The 20564-nt window shown below is 45.1% G+C and overlaps 1 protein-coding gene across 3 annotated transcripts in view; it reads left to right on the top strand.

Moving 5' to 3' along the window:
* Camk1d (calcium/calmodulin dependent protein kinase ID) overlaps positions 1-19651 on the top strand; it is a 392540-nt gene extending 372889 nt beyond the window's left edge. Inside the window, exons 7-11 of one of the 3 annotated variants that reach the window (XM_055593882.1) lie at positions 2604-2716; positions 4573-4651; positions 12052-12139; positions 13513-13630; positions 17119-19651. In XM_055593882.1, the coding sequence (XP_055449857.1) occupies positions 2604-2716; positions 4573-4651; positions 12052-12139; positions 13513-13630; positions 17119-17237 (517 nt within the window). In that variant the 3' untranslated portion in view covers positions 17238-19651. Of the gene's footprint in view, positions 1-2603; positions 2717-4572; positions 4652-12051; positions 12140-13512; positions 13635-17118 lie in introns of all 3 variants that reach the window. The other 2 variants (XM_055593883.1, XM_055593884.1) reach the window with 2 other exon arrangements.
* Positions 19652-20564: the final 913 nt, after the last annotated feature.

Here is a 20564-nt window from a genome sequence, read left to right as displayed (position 1 = left end):
TTTTTTTTTTTTTTTTTTTTTTTTTTTTTTTTTTTTTTTTACAGGAGCATAATAAACCCAAGAACTAAACTAGAGAGGCAGTAGCCCCCTGTCTCTGATTCCCTTCCTCCTTCAGCAGTCCTACCTTGGTCCTCATCTGCTGGTACCCACTAAGGTCGACAACACTGTCCATCTTCATTTGCATGTCTACACAGGTCAGCCTGCAGGGACAAGGCAGAGTGGCTCCCCACGGGCTGCTGGAAGATGTGGGAGGAGTGGCGGTGAGCAGCACAGCCTCTGGCCTTTCTCCGCAGCAGCGCCAGGATTGCAGGCAGGCAGGCTGCTGTGTCCAGCTTTTACATGCGTTCCGGGCATTCAAGCTCAGGTGGTCATGCTTACCTGACAAGTGCTTGACTCACCGGGCCATGTCCTCAACCATCTCTTCCTTAATTTTCACTCAGGGCCCCAAGATAGATTCATTGCTTCCTCTTCAGTCCTCAGAACACCTGCACGAACAGTCCTCTGTGCAAAAAGAGAAAAGAAATAAAGCTGAGATGAAAAGAAATTGGAATATACATTTAGAAAATTGGCACAAGAAGAAATCCTTCTTGAAAATTTTTAGCATTTTTTCCTTGAGAAAAAATAGCCAAGCCATAAAGCAAAACACAAACAAACAAAAAGCTCACATATCTGACATGTAAGCTTTTTTCCTAGACAAGCTAACATTTTGCTCTGTCGGCTTTTCCTAATGCACACATTTTATTTTGCCCAAATTCTCATTATGGGAAAAATTTAAATATGCATCTCTCTGTGGCCCCGGGGTTTCCCTGGGTAGTGAAGTATGTACTTAGTGGTTTCCGAGGCGCTGGCTGTTTCATTTTGCACACCACAGCAGATCTTTACAAATGAAATTTTCCAGGCATTCAGCCTTTAAAACACGCTGTGAGTTAGATGGTGTAATATCCTCTCAGCCCGCAGAATGTCTCCTGGCCTTGACAACTGTCATCACCCATTTCCTTCTGCAGCCAGCCACAGCTGTGCCCCTGTGGCGGGACAAATGAGAAATGGCTGCACCTTTATTTTGTTTGCTAGGTACCAACAGCCTAAACCCTACATTCTATGGACAGCTGTTCATTTGTTCTCATTAAACTGGTCTCTAGCCTGTTGCTATGTTTGGAACAATATTGAACTATGTGGGAAGAATGGGGCTTGGCTTGGGGTCAGGCTTCAGTTTGGGGTCAGGCCTCCCACCATGGCTGCCACATTCTGGCCCCAGGAGCAAGATCTGCAACACAGAATTTTGCTCTTGGCCTTTTGGAGCTGAGCACCACCATCTTCTGCTCTGGGGTTGCTTACTGCCTTGACTCCACCCTTTCGGGTTGTGTGGTCCCTCCACCCAGCCCCACGTGGGCTCCAGACATGTTATGACCCTTTCTGAAGTATTTTAACTGATTGAACAAACCAGAAGACAGGTGTCACAGATCCATGCAGCTCAAAGCCAAGATCTACATGGAACTTTCTGCTCTGGCCATCTGTGTACGGTAGTAGAGGTAACATTGGAACTGAAGGCAGAACTGGAAAGAGAAGCCATGACTTTCTAAATTTTAATTTAGGCTTATTATATTTTTTACTTCCTCAGTTGTTAAGGATGTGCTCTACCACTGAGCTACATGCCCCATCCCAGAGCCCACAGTGTCACTGACTGACTGACTTGTGGTGGATAAATTTAATTGTTATGTCAGCTCTTGCCGTGGCTGTTAGATGGCCCTTGGTTTCTCCGCAGCTCTAACTTATTTCTAGTTGGAACCTTAAGATGTCTGGGAAATAGCCCAATGGCGCCTTGGCTAGGGCATTGTGATTCTACAATATGGTAACTTGGGCTGCCGCCTGTGGATGACTGTTGCTCGGAACAGACAAAACTGTAGCATTGCTGATTCCCGCTTGGTAGAATGACAGTGCACAGGTCAGGATGAGCCCTAGCAACTCGACATCCAGGTCGTAAAATGTCCTCCTCTTCCTTTAGCCATTTCCTAAAGAGAATGAAGCCTTTCAAGTATGCATTTCGTTTGTTCCTTTCCCCAGCCCGTCAGTTGAGGACTGTATCACAGACATGATTAGCAATATCCACGCATGGAATGCCGCCTGGTGATCTCTCTAGGGTTTATGGGATTCTGGTTAATGCTGTGTGAGATGTTATGGAGGGCGGTGGTGGTTCCGTGGATAAAGGTGTTTGCCGTGTAAGCCTGGGACCTTAGACCCATCCACAGAAAGGTGGAAGGTAAGAAGCAACACAACACACAATCACTGTGGCACATGTGTGCCCTTACAAACACATCACATATGCATGCTAATAGATAAAAGTATTAAAGAAGAGTTATGATGGCCTTATGGATAGGTGGATGTGCCTCTGGGCATGATGGGAGTTAACCTTTTGGCTGCTTAGGGAGTCACATTTTCACTTCTGTTTATGTATAGTGGGTATGGTGCCTTTGCTGAGATTTAACTTCACACTCTGTGGATTTTCTCAGTTTGATTGATGGACCATGTTTCTTTCTTCCAGACAAAATATAGACCCAGCACAGTGGCTGTGCACACACTCAATCTTACTCCCTCTTGTCTTGCAGGCTCTGTGGCTATCCTCCCTTCTATGACGAAAATGACTCGAAGCTGTTTGAACAGATCCTTAAGGCAGAATATGAGTTCGATTCCCCTTACTGGGATGACATCTCTGACTCTGGTAGGTGTCCCCTGGCATTTACATCCAGACAACACAATGTAGAGACCCGAGGGCCCTGGGGCTCAGGATGGTCCTCAGGCTTCTGTCTTCTACTGCTGGGGTTACTCTAACAAAATACCACAGTCTGGGGGGCTGAAACACCAACATTGATCTGTGCTCAGTTCTGAAAGCTGGAAGTCCAGGATCAAGTCCATCGGATGTCTGATGAGAGCCTGCTTTCTAATTCTCAGGGAGCTGTCTTGGTGTGTTTGCACATAAAGGGCAAGACAAGGCCTTCTGGGTCTCTTAAATAAGGACACTCCCCTCTTTCTTGAGAGCCCTGCCTGCATGTCCCTAAGCACCTCCCAACGGTCCACTTCAGATGCTCTCATTATGGAAGTTAGGATGTCAGCAAAGGAACTGTGGTGTCACCAGCGGTCAGTCTACAGCCGCTCCTGAGGAAGCTTTATGAGCTACATCTCTGGGCTTGACTTGCAGCACAGGCTTGAGGAAAAGCCAAGGGATGTGGACTCACTCATATACCTCTCCCTGATGTGGGTCCTTCAGGGGTAAAATATTCTTCGCTGGCACTTGATATAAGTATCCACTAGGTGCCGAGAGTTAGAAGGCCTGGACATGCTCTAACTCACCCAGTCCTCAGAATGACCCACTAGGTGAGCATTTATATTCTCCATCTGTGACTGACAATGGAAACTAAGGCCTGAAGGGTAAATAAAATAACCTGCCCTAGTTTATGGAATCAGTAAATAGCAGAGCTAGTATTGTAAACCCCAGTTTTTCCTGGAGCCCACTTTTTAGGACAAAACAAAAATTTGTGAAGTCATGTACCTTTGGCAAAACACTCTTGAGAATAGTCATGACAAGGGTTTCTTAGCTGAGCCCATATTTGAGCCACAGTGCACCACACTGCAACATTTCCAGAGAAGCTCATCAACCTTTCCAAAGGATAAAGAATAAAACCAAGCTTAGATGAAGTGGGAGAACCACAGAAGGAAGAAGGGAGGTGAACTCTCTGCTCAGCTGTTCACAGAGATCATTATTATTTATGTAATTTGTTCTTAATCAGAACCCCCTTGCCTTCTTCCTCAACCTTCCACATCCTGTACCCAAGAGGTCATTCTACAGGTTGCTGAAACAGACCTCACAGGGAATACTGGACTCCCAAACTTAGAAGCCAGAGGTTCCCTCCAGAAACTGAGACCTGATGTCATATCCTTCAAGGCAAAAGGGTCCAAACCAGCATAGCGCATTAGCTTTGGGTTCTGTGACCCTATGCCTCACATTCTCAGTGTCCTGTTCTGAACTGCTTTTGGGGATAAAGCCCTCTCTGCCACCCCAAGGCATATCTCATTGCTCTTTGTAGCTTCCCACTGGGTAGTAACAGCAGAAGTGTGTTTCAGATGCTCCTCTGGGAGTCCCCCACTCCTGGCACCATGACTCAATGGCTTTGCACATCCCTGGTGGGTTTTGTGGAACCAGTGATGTCACACATCCAGGGGACATCCCGAAGCATCTCTCTAAGGCATTAGTGACCTGAAGAGGCATGTGATTATGAAGATTATTTCTTTTATTCTCTCAACCAAAGGGCATCATTAGTAGCTAGCAGAAAAGAACCTAGAGCCAGAAGTCAGGGTCCCAGCCTGGCCATGCCACCTCTTCATTCATGGGACCCCTCTTGGGGTGCCAGCCATGCCTCTGCTTTTATCTGAGTCCTAGTGTCTTTTGTGCTCAAGGCACAATGGGGATGGTAAAACACTGGTCTCATATTTTCAATGGTACACATGCTTAAAACATGTCCTCATCATCACATTTCAGACCTCAGAGTGATCTGTTCCCTGTGCTTTCTTTTTGAACAGCAAAAGACTTCATTCGGAATCTGATGGAGAAAGACCCAAATAAAAGATACACCTGCGAACAGGCAGCTCGACACCCATGGTAAGGAAGACGACCTCTGTGAGGGTCGCGCCACTTCTGTGAGGGTCGTGCCACCTCCCCACCCGCCAGAGTGGACTGTTCGTTGACTCCTCTTACTCAGGAAAACACTCAAGCGCTCTGTTCATATCACCCTGGCAGGGCTTTTCCTCATCTCCCCAAACAGTGTTGGCACCTTTTGTTGCTCTCAGGGTGCAGTCTTCAGAACACGCTCGGAAGTTAAATGTATGTAAGATAGCAGGTAGCTTTTCATCTTCTAGATGGCTCTGAAGATCCGTTTTGCTAAGGGAAAACACCCAGTGAGGCATTAAGAGTGGGATGTATTCCTTGACAGTAGATGTGTGATGTGTGTGTGTGTGTGTGTGTGTGTGTGTGTGTGTCTTAATATATTCTTCCATGTGATTTCTTGTTCTCTTTAACTCTGAGGGGACTCACCAATGCTTTCTGGCATGCTGTACATTATCAGTGTTGTGTCTATGTCACGAGGTTGGAACCCAAATTCACTGACAGCTAGTATGACTTTGGGTTTATGCTTGGTTTGCTAAGTCCCAGCTTTCTCACTTTTGAGAGTAACAGCCCTGATTTGCTGACTCAGTATGAGAACTAGTGTTGTTAACGCACATACAGAGATTTATACACCCAGGCAGAGCAAGTGTCTGGTTCACTGTAGACCCATGAGCAGCCACCTTGAAACAAGTACTTGAGTACAGAAAGATCTTCAGTGGGTGAGTCAGATATCTGATACTGTAACAAAATACCTGAGGTGATGAACTTAAAAAGACAACAGGGGTTTTGGTTGGTTTTGGGTTTTGGTGGTGGTTTTTTGGCTCACAGTTGTGGCGGTTTCAGCTGGTGTTGTGGTGGGGCCTCTGGCAAGCAGTGGAGATCTATGGTGGAGCAAGAAGCCAACTCATAGTAGCTGGGAAACGAGAGAAAAAGATCCGTAGGCCATGGTTCTCTTCAAGGTCACTTTCTTGACCTAAAGATCTCTCATTAGGCCCTACATGATGAAGATTTTCTTCACCTCCCAATAACACCAAGCTAAGAACCAAACTTTTAACACCGAGACATTTGAACATATTTGGCATGTAAACTACAGCATCCAGTATAATGAACACAGAGGAAATGGGGTGTGTCTCAGTGGTAGCTCTCTTGCCTAGGATATAAAAGGCTTTGTGATTACTCCCACAGCATACATGAGCACACACACACACACACACACAGTGGGGGTGGGAGAAGTGACTTTAATTCAGGAGAAAATTCTCATATGGAGCACATAGAACACTGTTTTGTGTTTGGCCTGTCATCTTCTACAGCACTTCCTCCAGGCTGTTGGCCCTCCACAGGGGACTTAGAAGCTGTGGCATAACCCAGTTTCATAGCATTTTAATTGACCACTCCTGCCCTGCCCTTTGTTGAGTCTTTTTTGTGTTCCGGGAACTCTGCCCGTTGCTTTAAAGCATTTACTCATTTTTATTTTCCTCTACAATAACCCCGGGAGGTGGGTTTTCTGTTCAGTTCAGAAATACAGAAAGAGTAACAGAGTAAAGACACCACAGCCAGCTAAAAGGCAAAGCCAGGGCTCTCGTCAGAAAGGCTTGGCTCCACAGCAAATGCTCTTCCTTGTACGAGGAAGGCAACAGCAGAGGGCGGGGAAGATCTGGAAAGGTGGACAGTCTGTACGCCATGGGGATATTGCTGGAATAGCAGGTCCATGTATATGATGGCAACGCAGTAATTTTTTTACATCACACACGATAGGCCTTCAGAAGTGGCAGACTTTTGAGACCATCTTATAGAGAGGGAGGGAAGTGCCTGGCTTCCTCATGCTTGTCCAATAATCCAGCCCTGCTCTGTAGAAAGTGAGAAGTTGGGTTAAAGCCTATTCTTTCCATTAAAAAAAAAAGTCTTTAAAAATGTTAAGGGTTTATTGTTTTTAATTATACGTATGTGTATGGATCCGCACATGGGTATATACACGAGTGGTACCCATGGCAACCGGAAGAGGGTGTCGGATCCCTGTGGAGCTGGGTTTACAGGCAGCTGTGAACCAACTGATTTGGGTGCTGGGAACTGAAGAGCGGACCTCTGCACGAGCTCGTGTGCTCTTAGCTACTGCACCATCTCTCCAGCCCTTTAAAAACCTTTCAGTAGCTTATGTTAATTATATGTAAAATAGAGTTAATTATGGCATTTCATAATGTGTGTGTAATATACTGTGATCACATCCACTTCTACTCTCACTTGTCCCCTTCCACTCCCGCTAACCTCCTTCCTCCCCACTAGTTCCCCTTGTGCTTTCTTGTCACATGCACAGGCATGTGCGTACATGTGCCATGTGTGTATGGAGTGTGTGTGAGAGAGAGATAACACATTTACTTAGTTTGCTTACATAAGTGTGGGTGACGATTTAAGGTGACATGGGCACCTTACCAGTGGGTACACCACTGAAGAAAATGCCTTCTCCTTCGCCGGTGACCATTTACTGCTTACAGATCCTCAGGGAGGAGTGACGCCTCTGAGTTCCTTCCCTCTCCATGACAGGGACAGCTAGTCTCCCATTTTTAGGAAAACCAAGCCAAAGTCTCCTTCTGGGGACTTCGGAAGAGTAGAGTAGTCTACTTGGATCTGGTGCCAAGCCACAGGTTTGACTAGAAGAAGGTTGCCACCCAGCCCATGGGAAGGGGAGGAGCTTCAAGCAAGATGAGTAATAGTGAACGTCCAGGATCAAACCACAGCACTTGGTATTCCTTGGTATGCAAAAGTAAAAGGAGACAAGCAGGAAATTAAGCTAAAGGTGAGGGTGAGGATTAGTGGGGATGTGACCTGGCATCATCTCTTACTGCCTGGACAGGTCAACGCCTGGACCCTTTGGGCATCCTCCATAGAATCCAGATCACACATGATAATGCACATCTTGGAGGGATTTTCAAGGAATTAATTAAGATAATACACGTAACAAGCAAGACCACCTGACGAATCTGACATATATGAGCTCGTTATCCTATTGGTGTCCTAAGAAATTTAACTTTGCAATGAAAGTTATTTAAAAGAAATTTAACTTTTGGCAATGGGGTCTTGATGGGGTAATGTGATTTTTATTTATGTATTATTTGTTGCTGCTGCTGCTGCTATTTTTATTTTCTGGTACTGAGAATTGAACCTAGGGTCTCAAATGTGTTAGGAGAGTGATCTACCTTCAAAGTATATCCCTAGCCCCTTTTTCATTTTTTTTTTAATTGAGTTGTGGTATTTCTGAGTTTCCCAGGCTGGCCTTGTACTTGTAACCAAGTTGCATTATTCCAAGGCTGCTTTACCTGGTAGAGTAGATTTATATTCAGAAAGCCTCATCTGGCTATAAGACAGACGATCTGGGAAGGGAGGTTAGAGATGGTCTTGGATGTAGGGCAGGAGGGTGCGGCGCAGAGAGAAGGGGGCCCATGAGAGATGCTTGGGGGTATGAGTAGGATGTGGGCAAGGTCAGTTAGCCATGCTGGGATTTGGGGAGCAAGGGAAGGTACACATTGAAGAAGTGTGGCACCCAGAAGAGAAGTCAAACTGGGGACAAAGATTTAAAGTCACCCTTGGAATCTTGGGAGCTCTGCCATCCACGCTCTCCTAATCAGAAGGCTCGTTACAGGCTCTTCCATTTTTACCATTTACTGAAAATTCCCAGGGAGCCAGACACCAGGAAGTAATAACACATGAGGTTGACACAGGCAATCTCAAGTCCCACATTTGCCTGCCTTTGTGAGGTGCTTGTCTCCACAAGGTGGAATTGTCCAGGCAGGCAGAGGAAATGTGGGTCCAGCTGGGAGCCAGTGGGAGGGAGAGGGACGCCTGCAGTGGAGCCCAACCTGCTTTGTGTTCTGGAAGCTGTGCTCTGGACACACTCATTATCCTGGAGCTTCCTCTTATCCAAGCCACCCAGGGTGAGGAGAGCCCCTGGGAAGCACAGCAGCCTTCCTGAACCTCACAACTCCACTCCAGACAGAATAGGGCTCTTGTCAAAGCACTAGTCGGTACCATTTACCAGATTTTTCCAAGCCCACCCTCATTTGGGGTTTTGCCTTTTTCCTGCTGGTACCTTATAAGGGACATGCAAGCTGTTCACGGAGGCAAAGTTCAGGAATTGGCAAACAGCAGGATAGGAGCCCATCCCTGTTTTCCAGCAGCACTCGTGGGCTCATTTTCAGGTCAGATTGCCCTGAGTATCTCTGGCTTAAATGACAGGCAAATTAAGGCAATTGGCACAAGAGAAATTTATTTTAAGGAATTGAGACAATTGCTTGTATAATTGTAGAGTCAAGGAACTCCAAAATGTGTGAAAAGACCCAAGGAACAATGAATGTAGCAACCAGAATCTTAATAGAGTCCCTTCCATTTCCCAAAAGCCTTCAACTGATGGAATAAGCCTACCCGTGTGCTGTGCTTAGCTCAAAGTCTAATATTCAAGAAAGACTTTCACCAGAACGTAGAAACTAACACATGTTCAAATATCGGGGCTCCATGTCCTAGTCAAGTTGACATATAAAATTAACCATCATACCTCTGAATGTTGACTGAGGCTCCACCCCTCTGCAAGACCTCAGGCACACCAGCTCTGCTTGGCCATGGGAACCAGAAAGCAGTCCAACAGACTGTGGTTGGGAGATACACCACGTATCACCAAACTCATTTTGACCAAGTGTCAGAACCAGGGAGAATAAAACATGTCTGAAATAGACACACCACCACCGCCCCCACCGCCGCCACCATGAAATTCGGTCGCTGGCATGGCTTTATCTGCCTGTGACCCCAGGGCTGCTGAGGTGAAGACAGGAGCAGCCCCAGAGCTCACTGACAGCCAGTCTAGTTGAGTTGGTAAGGTACAGGCCTAATGACAGACTGTGTCTCAAGAAGGTGAAGAGTGATGAAAGAAGACAGCCTTGTTGGCTTTTGGCTTCCATATACATGCACACACGTGAATGTGCGCGAAGTGATTGTTCTCTCTGTGGACTTAGCTTGTCTGATACCAATGAATGCTGTGCATAAACGGGGTTTAACTGCATATAAATATCAGGCCCTGATTTGATGCTGAATTTGAGAAATGCTGGCCTTGAGAGATTATAAAATAAAAGCAATCATGGAAAAGCACTAGATTATAAGTTAGAGGAGAGTCAAAAGTGAAATATCAGGAACAGGTAAGAAACAAAGGCACATTCTAACATAAAACGAGAAATACACTCGCAGTCATTAAATCCTATGGTTTGTATTAGGACTCGCAGTTATGAAGAGGCACTTTCCTCTTGCCCAACCTAGAAAAGAGAAGCCCCAATAAGCTCCTAATGACTAGCCGAAGAATCCTGCAGCGCTGAGAGAATGTTCCCTCGTATAGTCACAGCTGTTTAGTTAGGAGATTGACTAGCACACTTGGACTTGAGGCACTTCGAAGACTGCCTGACAGGACTGCTGAGCCACCTGCTGCCAGCTAGACTCTGACCCACATGCCCCACAGCTGAAGACCATGGGAAGTGAGCAGGAAACATCCCTAAAATAACTCACAGTTAGCATTGTCCTTACGTCTTTGCCTGTGATAACCCACCCAGAAGGCACAGGAAGTGGTCCTCAGGCAGCAGACCCAGAGCCTCAAGGCGTTGGAGCCCTGGCTATTGACAAGCATTTGGAAGTCCCTGGGTCACCCCCGATCCCCCACCACCCCACGCTGTTCCGGTTTGGACCCAACTCTGGCCTGCAGCAGTACTCAGCACACTTCCTATCATTTTGGCCCGGTTATTTCCAAGAAAGAGATGCCCACTGTTCATTGGCATTAACATCATTTTCTGAGAACAGAGCTGTTGAAAATGATACAGGATGTTGCTGAGGGAAATAGCTCAGCTCATAAAGTGCTTGTTGCCCAAGCCAGGCATCGTCATATATGCTTGAAATGTCACTGCTGCAAAGACAGAGACAGGAAGATCTCTGGGGCTTGGTGGCTGGCTAGGGGAGTCTAATTGATAAGCCCCAGATCCCAGTAAAAGACCTTGTCTTATAACAAAGGGGGGTTCTTAAGGAATGACACTCAATGTTAGCCTCTAGCCCCTACATGCACGTTCAAATGCACACATAAACACACACACATACACGTGGTACGTGTGTCCACAGATGCATCCTAGGTAGCACTGCTATGAGCTCTAAAAGAAAGCAAGCTTCATTAAGATGTCTCCAGTTCCCAGAACCTGCTCGCTCTGTTTCCGTTTGCACATTCACATATGCTGTTTCCATTTTGCTGATGTGTGCCTAGGGAAGGGAGGCAACTGGGAGCTGCTCAAAGTGGAAACTTGGTTCACTTCAGTTCATCTCTGAGCATCCTTTGAGCCCTTCTGTGCAGAGAGGATGTAATTGGGGCTGCGGGAGGAGGTTGTTTTGAGCTGGGATTTCAGTCTGGCACAGACTTGGTCTAGTTCCTAGACCACGGGCAGTTCTCTAAGGAAAGCAAGCCTGGGCAGGATGAGCCTGGGTCTCAGCAAGCACAGAGCTTAGCTTGTTCCTTTGGAGATGGCCCTGAAGATGGCACCCGGCAGTAGTGGGCCTGTTTTAAGTCCAGGGCAGTCCAGGCCAGAGGAAAAGTATTCTCCTATAGCAGATATTGTGTGGCCAGTAAGGTGGTACAGGACTCGGAAGCCTGCCTTGGAACTTTTTTAGGATTCAATAACTGCTTTCATAGACAGCAAAGACCAACCTAGATTGAATGGCTTAGGAAGAAAAATGGAAGGATCAAATTCCAGGCAAGGCTTCGAGCCAAAGAAGTTTTCCCTGACCTGGAGGAAAAATCAGTTCACTAGATATAGAAGACAGTGTTGGTGTGAGAGAGGATTATGTGCGAAGGATGGTCTGTGCTGTGTGTGACCTTAGGGAATTCCTAAAGGAGACTGTAAGCAGAGTGAGATGCAAGATGGGAAAGGAAAGGGTGGGAGAGTGGGAGAGATGGCTTGGAAATAAGCAAGAGCTCCAATAAAGACCACCTGTGGACCACAAATACAGTGTGGACATGCTCCTGGAAGTCAGGAACTTTCTAGAATGTGGGCCAAGCTGATCTAAAGCTGCCATGGATTCTAATGTTGCAGGGATTGGACTCAAAAGTGGGAAAACATGAGAGACAGGCAGAGAGGGGACCAGTAGAGCCTTGGCAGGTCTTGAGAAGGGAATAGAAGGCAGAAGGTACTGTAGAACTTGGGGCTCTTAGCATGTGTTGGATTAAGGACAATTTATCTGGGGAATTAAACATCTAGAAGGGCAGCAGCCAGCCACCCCCCATCAGCCTCAACTTCCCTGGGGGTGAAGCTTCCCCAGAAAGTAGCATGGGACTCTGTGGCCAAGCCATAAGAAGCTTTCTTGAAAAAGTCTCTTGGCCTGTGTTTCAGGATTGCTGGTGACACAGCCCTCAACAAAAACATTCACGAGTCCGTCAGCGCCCAGATCCGGAAGAATTTTGCAAAGAGCAAATGGAGAGTAAGTCCTGAGTGTGCCTATTTCATGTTTGCCAAATTCCCAGGGAATTTAAACCACTCTGGGGAAATTGATTCTAAGGGACCCATGGGGGTTTGGATAGAAATACCCAGGGGTCTTGCTAATTTTAATTCATTCTTCTAAACATTTTTTTGAAATTACTTTTTACAAGAGGGGGTGTTGCCTGCATGTGTGTCTATGTACACACAGTTGTGAGCTACCATGCAGGTCCTGGGAATAGAACCCAGGGCCTCTGGCAGAGCAGCCAGCATTTCTAACCACTGAGCCAATTCTCCAGCACCATTTCAGTGATTCTTGATTAAGACACGAATGGAATGTCACATGTAAGAGGGCTAAAGCGTTTCCCATCTGTGGTTCAAAGAGGGCAACTGTGCCGGATCTCACTTGTTTGCTATTCCTTAAACAGCACAGCCTTCCTGTCTCCCTTACTTTGCTGAGAATAATCAGCAAATTATTGAATTTCACCTTGAATAATCACCTTTTATTAAAGTGATGAAAAGGAAGAAAGAAATATCCCAGACCTGAGTTGAGCTCTTCAATTAAACCATTGCAATTTCATGATCATTTATTATTGCCTAAACTCTATATTCTAATCAGCATCAGTAATTAAAAGCTTGCTGTCTTGCTGTGAGGGCCAACAGAAACAAAATTAGTTCTGTTAAGCCAAGCACAGCAGTACATGCCTTTAAAATCAGCACTTGCTCGGGAGGGAAAGGCTCATCTCTGTGAGTTTGACCAGTCTGGCCTACATAGTAAGTTCAGTGAGACTCTGGTTCAAAAAGAAAAAAATTAAAATTGCATTAACCTACTTTATTTTCAAAGGTAAGGCCATTACTTAGGGCAATAGCATATATATATATATATATATTTATATATATATTTATATTTATATTTATATTTATATTTATATTTATATTTATATTTATTTATATTTATATTTATATATAATAGAGCCAGTCCTGGTGGTGTAGGCCTGTAATTCCAGGTACACAAGAGGCTGAGGCAGGAGAATTACAAATTCAAGCCTAGCCTGGGCAGCTTAATAAAAGCCTCCCATAATTAAAAAGTAAAGAGAGAGTTGGTAGAGTATTTGCTTAGCATATGTACGAACGCAAGTGAATTTTTAACCTCCAGAATGTATTTTGATGGGGAAGAGATTTAAATAAATCTGCGCTTTTGAAAAGAATGACAGAAATTTTCTTTCTAAAGTGTCCTGGGAGTATCTGAGAAAACTTGCAGTGCTCACAGTTTCTGGATAAGCGGAAGGAGAAAAATCTTGCAGTGCTTTCCAACTAGCTGAACTAACTGGCTCTCTTGCTCCTCTCCACCTCTTTGTCCTTCTCCCTCTGTTTCAGCAAGCGTTTAATGCCACGGCCGTCGTGAGGCATATGCGGAGACTACAGCTTGGCAGCAGCCTGGACAGTTCAAATGCAAGTGTCTCAAGCAACCTCAGTTTGGCCAGCCAAAAAGATTGTGCGTATGTAGCAAAACCAGAATTCTTCAGCGGGCATTTGAGATGAGTCCGGGTTGGGCAGGAGAGAGCTGAGCACCAACGGTTTGCCATGCCATGGTCTAATGAATCTAACCCATGACTACCTTAGAACATCATTCAACATTTAACACCCATGCTAGGTATAATCATTTCCATTTATAGATAAGAAATCCATGGCACAAGTGTCACACAAGCAAAGATAAGGCCAGGGCATTGCTTGGTCTGTCTCCTTCCTTTGACTTGCCTCTGGACTGTATGGTATGGACCAGAAGGGATGGGAGAGTTCTCATGGCCTGGTTGCACTGATTTCTCAAGTCTGAGTTTTGTTATTTTTTTGAGGGTGACGAGTACTTGAACTTACTTATATGCACCAAACTGGCTTTGCAATAAAAGCGGCAGTGATGGTATTTGATTGGCCTTCATCCTTACAACAAGGTGACATTCTTAAAGTCACGCTTACTCTTGTCATTCTCTCCCACTCCCCATCTTTATATGAATATTAATCTCCTACTAAACCATGCTGATGATTCTTTTCTACTTCCAAACCATCACCTTGAAGCTTCCCACCAGCCCCACCCCCAACCCAACCATTGGGCAACATGCTTCTTCCTATTTGGCTTAGTGAAAGGATTTCCTTCTTTGCGAAAGAGCTACCCCATGGTTGAGTATAGTAGCACACACCTGTAATCCCAGCACTTAGAAGGTGAAGGAATCCAGGTTCAAGAACAGCCAGGGCTATCCAGTAAAACCATCTCAAAATGCAAGCTTAGCTTGGTAGTAGAGCATTTGCCTCATATGAAACAAAGTTAAGGCTCCGGCATTCTTCTCCCCAAAAGGAGTCATCATAATCTTGTTATCCATTCTTAACTCATATGCAGTTCTCAGATTTTCTCAAGACAGCTCCATGAGCTTCTCTGACACAGTTGCACACCTCTAGATCACTTACATTTAAAAGCAAAGCCCCTTCTAACCACCCTTGACCGAAAGAAACACCATTTCTTTAAAGATTCACACAATGGCATCCACAGTGGCTTTTATTTCAATAAGTTATGGTTCTTCCTATGTCCAAGTGTACAAAGTGGCTACGAATGTATACTCTAAAGTTGTACAATAGCTGATGTATACAGTACCTTTGTGAGTCAGTTTTCTGTTACTGTGACAGAATACCTGAGGAAACACATCTACAGGAGAAAGGTGTTATTTTGGCTCACAGTTTCATTGTTGCTCTCCATGGTTCCCTTGTGGCAGCCAGGAAAGGGGAGGGCAGAGGATAAGGACAATGGTATGTCCTGCAGTGACCTTTTTCCTCCAGCTACATCCCACATCCTAATAGTCAATTCAACTTTGACTTTATCAGTGGAGTCATCCTCTGATGAATAGAGAGAGTTCATGATCTACTCACCACATAGCACTCCCACAGGGCCAAAATGTCTCACATGAGCCTTTGGGGAGATTTTTGGGCATCATGAACATCCTCATTTCAGGGACTCGTGATACAAAATGCTTCCTGGAATATAAATTTGGACCTGAAAAAGTTACAGACTTTATTGTTGTTGTTAGTATTATTATTATTTTCTAAAAATGCCTACTTCGTGGAGCTGTTATAAGAAATGATCTGTTCATCTGAGTTGGTAAAGAGCTTTGTTGTTCACTGACCCTCAGAACCATGTAAAACAGACAGGTGTGACCTGTGTGCTCCTAATCCCAGCACGAGCAGGTAGAGACAGGCAGATCCCTAGGGCTTGCTGGCCAGCCAACCTAACCAACTCAGTAAACTGTCTCAAAAAACACACAAACAGTATTCCATTGTGTAAATGTATTACAATTTCTTTATCCATTCTTCAGTTGAGGGACTAGGTTGTTTCCAGATTCTGGCTATTAGGAATAAAGCTGCTATGAACATAGTTGAGCAAATGTCCTTGTTGTATGGCGGAACATCTTTTGGGTATATGCCCAAGAGTGGTACAGCTGGGTCTTGAGGTAGGGCTATTCCCAATTTTATGAGAAAGTATCAGATTTATTTCCAAAACAGTTGTACAAGTTTGTACTCCCACCAGCAATGGAGGAGGGTTCCTCTTTCTCCACATCCTCTCCAGCATGTGTTGTCCCTTGAGTTTTGATCTTAGCCATTCTGATAGGTATGAGGTGAAAATCATTTGATTTTCATTTCCCTGATGACTAAGGATGTTGAGCATTTCAAGTATTTCTCTACCATTCGATATTTCTCTATTGAGAAGCATAATATACACTCCCTTATGAGCAGGTATTATCCATATAATACAGGAAAACCACAGTACAATCCATAGACCTAAAGAAGCTAAATAACAAGGAGGACCCTAGGGAGGATAATTCCCATTCACAAAGGTAAACAGATCAGACACCAGAAACAGCTGAAGAGAGGGAACAGGATGGGAGCCTACCATAGATGCCCTATGAAAGACTCCACCCAGCAGGGGATCAGCCAAACTTGGCTGTGAGCAAGACACTCACACTTTGAGCAGATCCCTGGGGAGGGGAGAAGGATGTGGAAAGGATAGGAGCTCCACAAGGAGACCAACAAAGATAACAAATCTGGGACCAGGGTAGCCTTCAGAGACTGATGCACCAACCAAGGACAATGCATGGAGAGGGCCTAGGCCCCATATTCAGATGTAGCCCATAGTCAGCTCAGCTTCCATGTGGTTACCCTAGTAAGGGGAGCAGGGCCTGTCTCTGACATGGACTCTGTTGCCTGCTTTTTGATCACTTTTCCCTGGCAGGACAGCTTTGCCATGCCACAGAGGAAGAAGATACAGGCAGTCCTATTGAGACTTGGTAGGCTGGGGTCGTCAGATAATAGGGGAGGAGGGTTTCCCCTTTCTGTGGACTAGGGGAGGGGAAATAGGAGGAAGAGGGAATGAGGATGGGGCCAAGAAGAGACAAGGGAGGAGGCTACAATCAGCATATGAAGTGAATAAATTATGAAGAATTAAAACGCAAACAGTAAAAACAAGGTGTAGCACAGCTAAAGATACCTATCTGATGTTAACCTCTGGCCTTCACATACATGTCCACAAGTTTCCTGTACACATGCAAACACGACACATATATACACAAATTAAAATAATGAAAAGAATAAAGACTATTCTAGTAATGATGCTATATAATCCACACCCATCCCAGTGCCTAAAATATACAGAGTAGTATACTACCCTAGCGTGTAATGAAGAGTATATAGAAAGTGCTCAATAAATGGGGCCTTATATATCCTGTGTCATGATGGACATACTACGTCATTTTCAAAGACAGAGGTGTCCAAGGTGATAAAAGTTCAGGGTCTGGCAGTATATCTCACAAAAGAGGGTAGAGGGCCTTCCTAGCAATTAGAAACAGGTTTCATCCCGACAGTGCAGCACATTTGACCCTCTCTCTGGGAATGGAGGGGTGACTTTAATCCTGACTCCCTCCCCTTGTCTACTGTCCCTGGCAGGTCTGGCACCTTCCACGCACTGTAGTTTCCTTTCTTCTTCGTCGGGGGTCGCAGGAGTCGGAGCTGAGAGGAGACCCAGGCCCACCACTGTGACAACAGGGCACACTGGAAGCAAGTGACCCGGCTCTGGAGGCGGGACCCAGGGGGCAGGGCCGGAAGGAGAAGCCCTTGGCCAGAGGAGCTCCATCAGCGGAGACCCCACCCACCCTGCATGGTGCGCCTGCGTAGGACTGGAAGACAGAAGTTTTTTTATGGCCATATTTTATACCGCAATTCTGATGTGTTCATTTCTCACAAACTGTACTGACTCAAGGGGAGCTGACGTCACAGGATCTGGTGCTGTATATACGAATCTTGCAAAGCTCTAACTGAATGAACCTTCTCGCTCCCCTTTCCCAACTCCACCACTAACGCTCTCTCAGTGTAGGCAGCCATCTAGGGTGTATTTTTTCATGAAAAAAAAAAACAACAAAAAAACAAAAAAAGGTTTCAACTGGATTATTTAAACATTGGTAAATGTTGTGCATTAGGATTGTTTTTTTTTTTTCTTTTTGAGATGTGTCGTCTTTTTTATCTCTATCAGTTAGTTACATGACTTCTATCATTCACTCTTTAATAGTGGTTTAAATCTTTAAGAGATATTTTTTCCCTCCAAGAGGAGTTAAAAGGTTTTTTTTTGTTTTGTTTTGTTTTTTAATTCTAAGAGGAACAAGAATCTGTCTCCATGGTTAAGAGTGCACTTTACCTGTGCTCCTTGGCCCTCTGTCCTTTCCTCCAGAGGTCACCCCAGTAGCTGGGCCAGGCTGGCTTCTTTGCAGGTGGCTTTGGCAGGGAACCTGCAGAAAACCTTACCAGCAGCTTCCTCCTGAGAACTGCTAACCAATCACAGAAGAAATAAGCTTCTTACCTCTTCCCTAGACTCCAGGCTCCAAATTCCAGATGAACTGTGCTCTGGGAACACGGTCCCCACAGTGCCAATATTTAGGAGCCTCCCTTGCAGAAGGGACAAGCCACCATCTTGTTTTTAAAATGAACCACACACAACCCTCATTTCTCATGGGGGGTAATGGATGAAACTCTGTTCTCAGCTATGCACTTTTAAAACGAATCTTTCTTTATCTGTTTTAATTTTTAGAATTCATTTCTAACCCTACCCTTCAAATGGCCTATAACACATACTTTTCACCCTCCACAGTTTTACCCTGTTCTCTCATGAACATTACCCACCCAAGAGAGGGGACAGAAATGGCCTTGAAGAAGACACTTATTTTAGCTGAAAAGGAAACACACTACATGAGTAGAATACTGCCCACCTCAGAGATGGCTGACTCAGCAAGGTCCAGCTGGAGCACAAGCCTTCCCTTACATCAAAGAATCTAAAATAAAAGTACATGTGATGGTCAGGCCATTGTGTGCCCTCGTTTAACAGGGACTGAAGGATTTCCCAGTATGTGGAACTTGAAGGCTGAAATCAGGACTGTTCTGTGAAAACCAGTCCATGTCACTGAGCTGCACAGTGGCTACACACACAGGAAGAACAGGCACAGAGCATGGTTCAGGGTGAACATTCCCCAAGGAGGCTCTCAGAGACCAAAGCAAGTGGCTCAAATGCCAGTTTTGCCAACGTTCCCTTTAGCTCTCATGTCTATTTAACACCTTAGCCTCATCTGCAGTTAGCTGCAGTCTGCCGAGATGGGCTGCGTTAGGTCTCCCTATGGCTCAGGAACTGTCCTCATGCCCCTATGTAGTTGCCACCATAGAAAGTCCTACTGGACAAGTGAGTCATCCGTGTCAGCCCTACACCTTTGCCCCCAGCTCTCTGCAAGGCACACACACACACACACACACACACACACAATGTTGCTAGGCAGGCAGCTCCAGTTCCTCAAAGGACACCTGCAAGATATAGACGAGCAGTTTCACAGTCAGACATCTGGTCCACCTGTTCCTACTTGTGCCATGGACCCCAAATGCTTAGTGAGAATCCTGCCACACCAGGCCAAAGGGTAGCAGTTGAAGCTGTCATTTCAAAAATCTATATCCTTCCAGGAAGGGTTTCTAAAATGACAGCAGACCCAGTTAGAAAGCAAATGCCACTGAATATGGAGACTCACGCACCTGCCCCACCCTTCAGAAAGGCAATGATATAAATATTACAAAGAGTATTTAAGAAGACCCAGAAGTGTCTCTAAAGTTTATAGGATGTTTCCTACCAACAAGCATCATGGAAATGTTCAAGTTCGTATTAATCTAAGAAAAAACTACAGGTGTGCTGGGTGGGCTGTGATTACAACACTGGAGAGCCTGAGGCAGAGGGGTCTCAATTTCTATGCATCCTGATATCATTAGCAAGTCCTTCTCTCAAGACAGGAGGGAGAAGGATGGAGGCCGACTGGTTGGTTGCCGCTTTTACCTGAATTTGACACCTTTCATGTGTTAGGCCTTTATGCTGTATGGTACACCTAAGTATTTGCATTTACAAAGCAACATTCTTATTAATGATGAGAGTATTTCATAGAGATGATATATGGGTGCGTGGACTACATATATATATATATATATATATATATATATATATATATATATATATATACATATTTATGTATATGAATGACAAATAAATAGAGAACAGGTGAAAATAAGCCCTGGTACAGGTGTCTATCTTGCAACCAACCATGCTTGGTTCAACTGTGACACATCAGGTCTCCATGAACTAGTGTAAGGAGCTGATGGCTAGTGCCAGCCCAGTAGTAGACAAGGTTGAACATGCCACCAGGAAGCCCACACATGATGTCACTAACTTAGATTATTTCCTATTCTTTTAAGACAGGTGAAAATAAGTACCACAGGAAAGAGTCTTCCATTCTGAGAAAGTCAGCATGGAAGAAAGATGAAGTTTTACTTCCAGTTGATACTATGATACAGTAATATGTGAGAATGTAGAATGGACTTAGTCTTCAGACCTGAAAACGGGGTGGCGAAGCCTTGGCTCCCTCACTCTCGTCAGATTCCGCTGACATAGGCTGAGGACTTCATGCATGTACCAGGATGCCTGGCAGCATCCTGTGGCCACAGAAGTTCCCTCTCAGAATGCTTCTCTGAGAGAAAGCTCGCAACACCACCTCCATTACATAACCTCTTCACATTTGCTAAGCAAGTGGATATTTCTTTTCATTTAGTTAGGAAAATTTGAACTATTTCAGAATAGTTTACCCTCTGCTTTCTGCCTGTCTCTCCCTTTCCCTGGCCTTTACCTATACTTGAGGCGAAAAGGGCAGCTAATACTCTTCTAAAACCAATAGTGAGTGATAGTTCTTGCTCAGCACCAACAAGACCAATTGCTTGTCATTCTTAACCAAGGGGGTCTCCAGAGTTTGGAGGCTGGAGAGATAGGCTGAAGACACATGTGGGGGCTGCAATGATTGAGACAGTGTTGCAGGCACCCT

The sequence above is a fragment of the Psammomys obesus genome, unplaced genomic scaffold (assembly GCF_907164565.1).
Source record: "Psammomys obesus unplaced genomic scaffold, mPsaObe1.curated_primary_1811, whole genome shotgun sequence".
NCBI classification, from domain to species: domain Eukaryota; kingdom Metazoa; phylum Chordata; class Mammalia; order Rodentia; family Muridae; genus Psammomys; species Psammomys obesus.
Note: the sequence above shows the minus strand (reverse complement) of the source record. Positions and strands in the feature narration are given on the sequence as shown.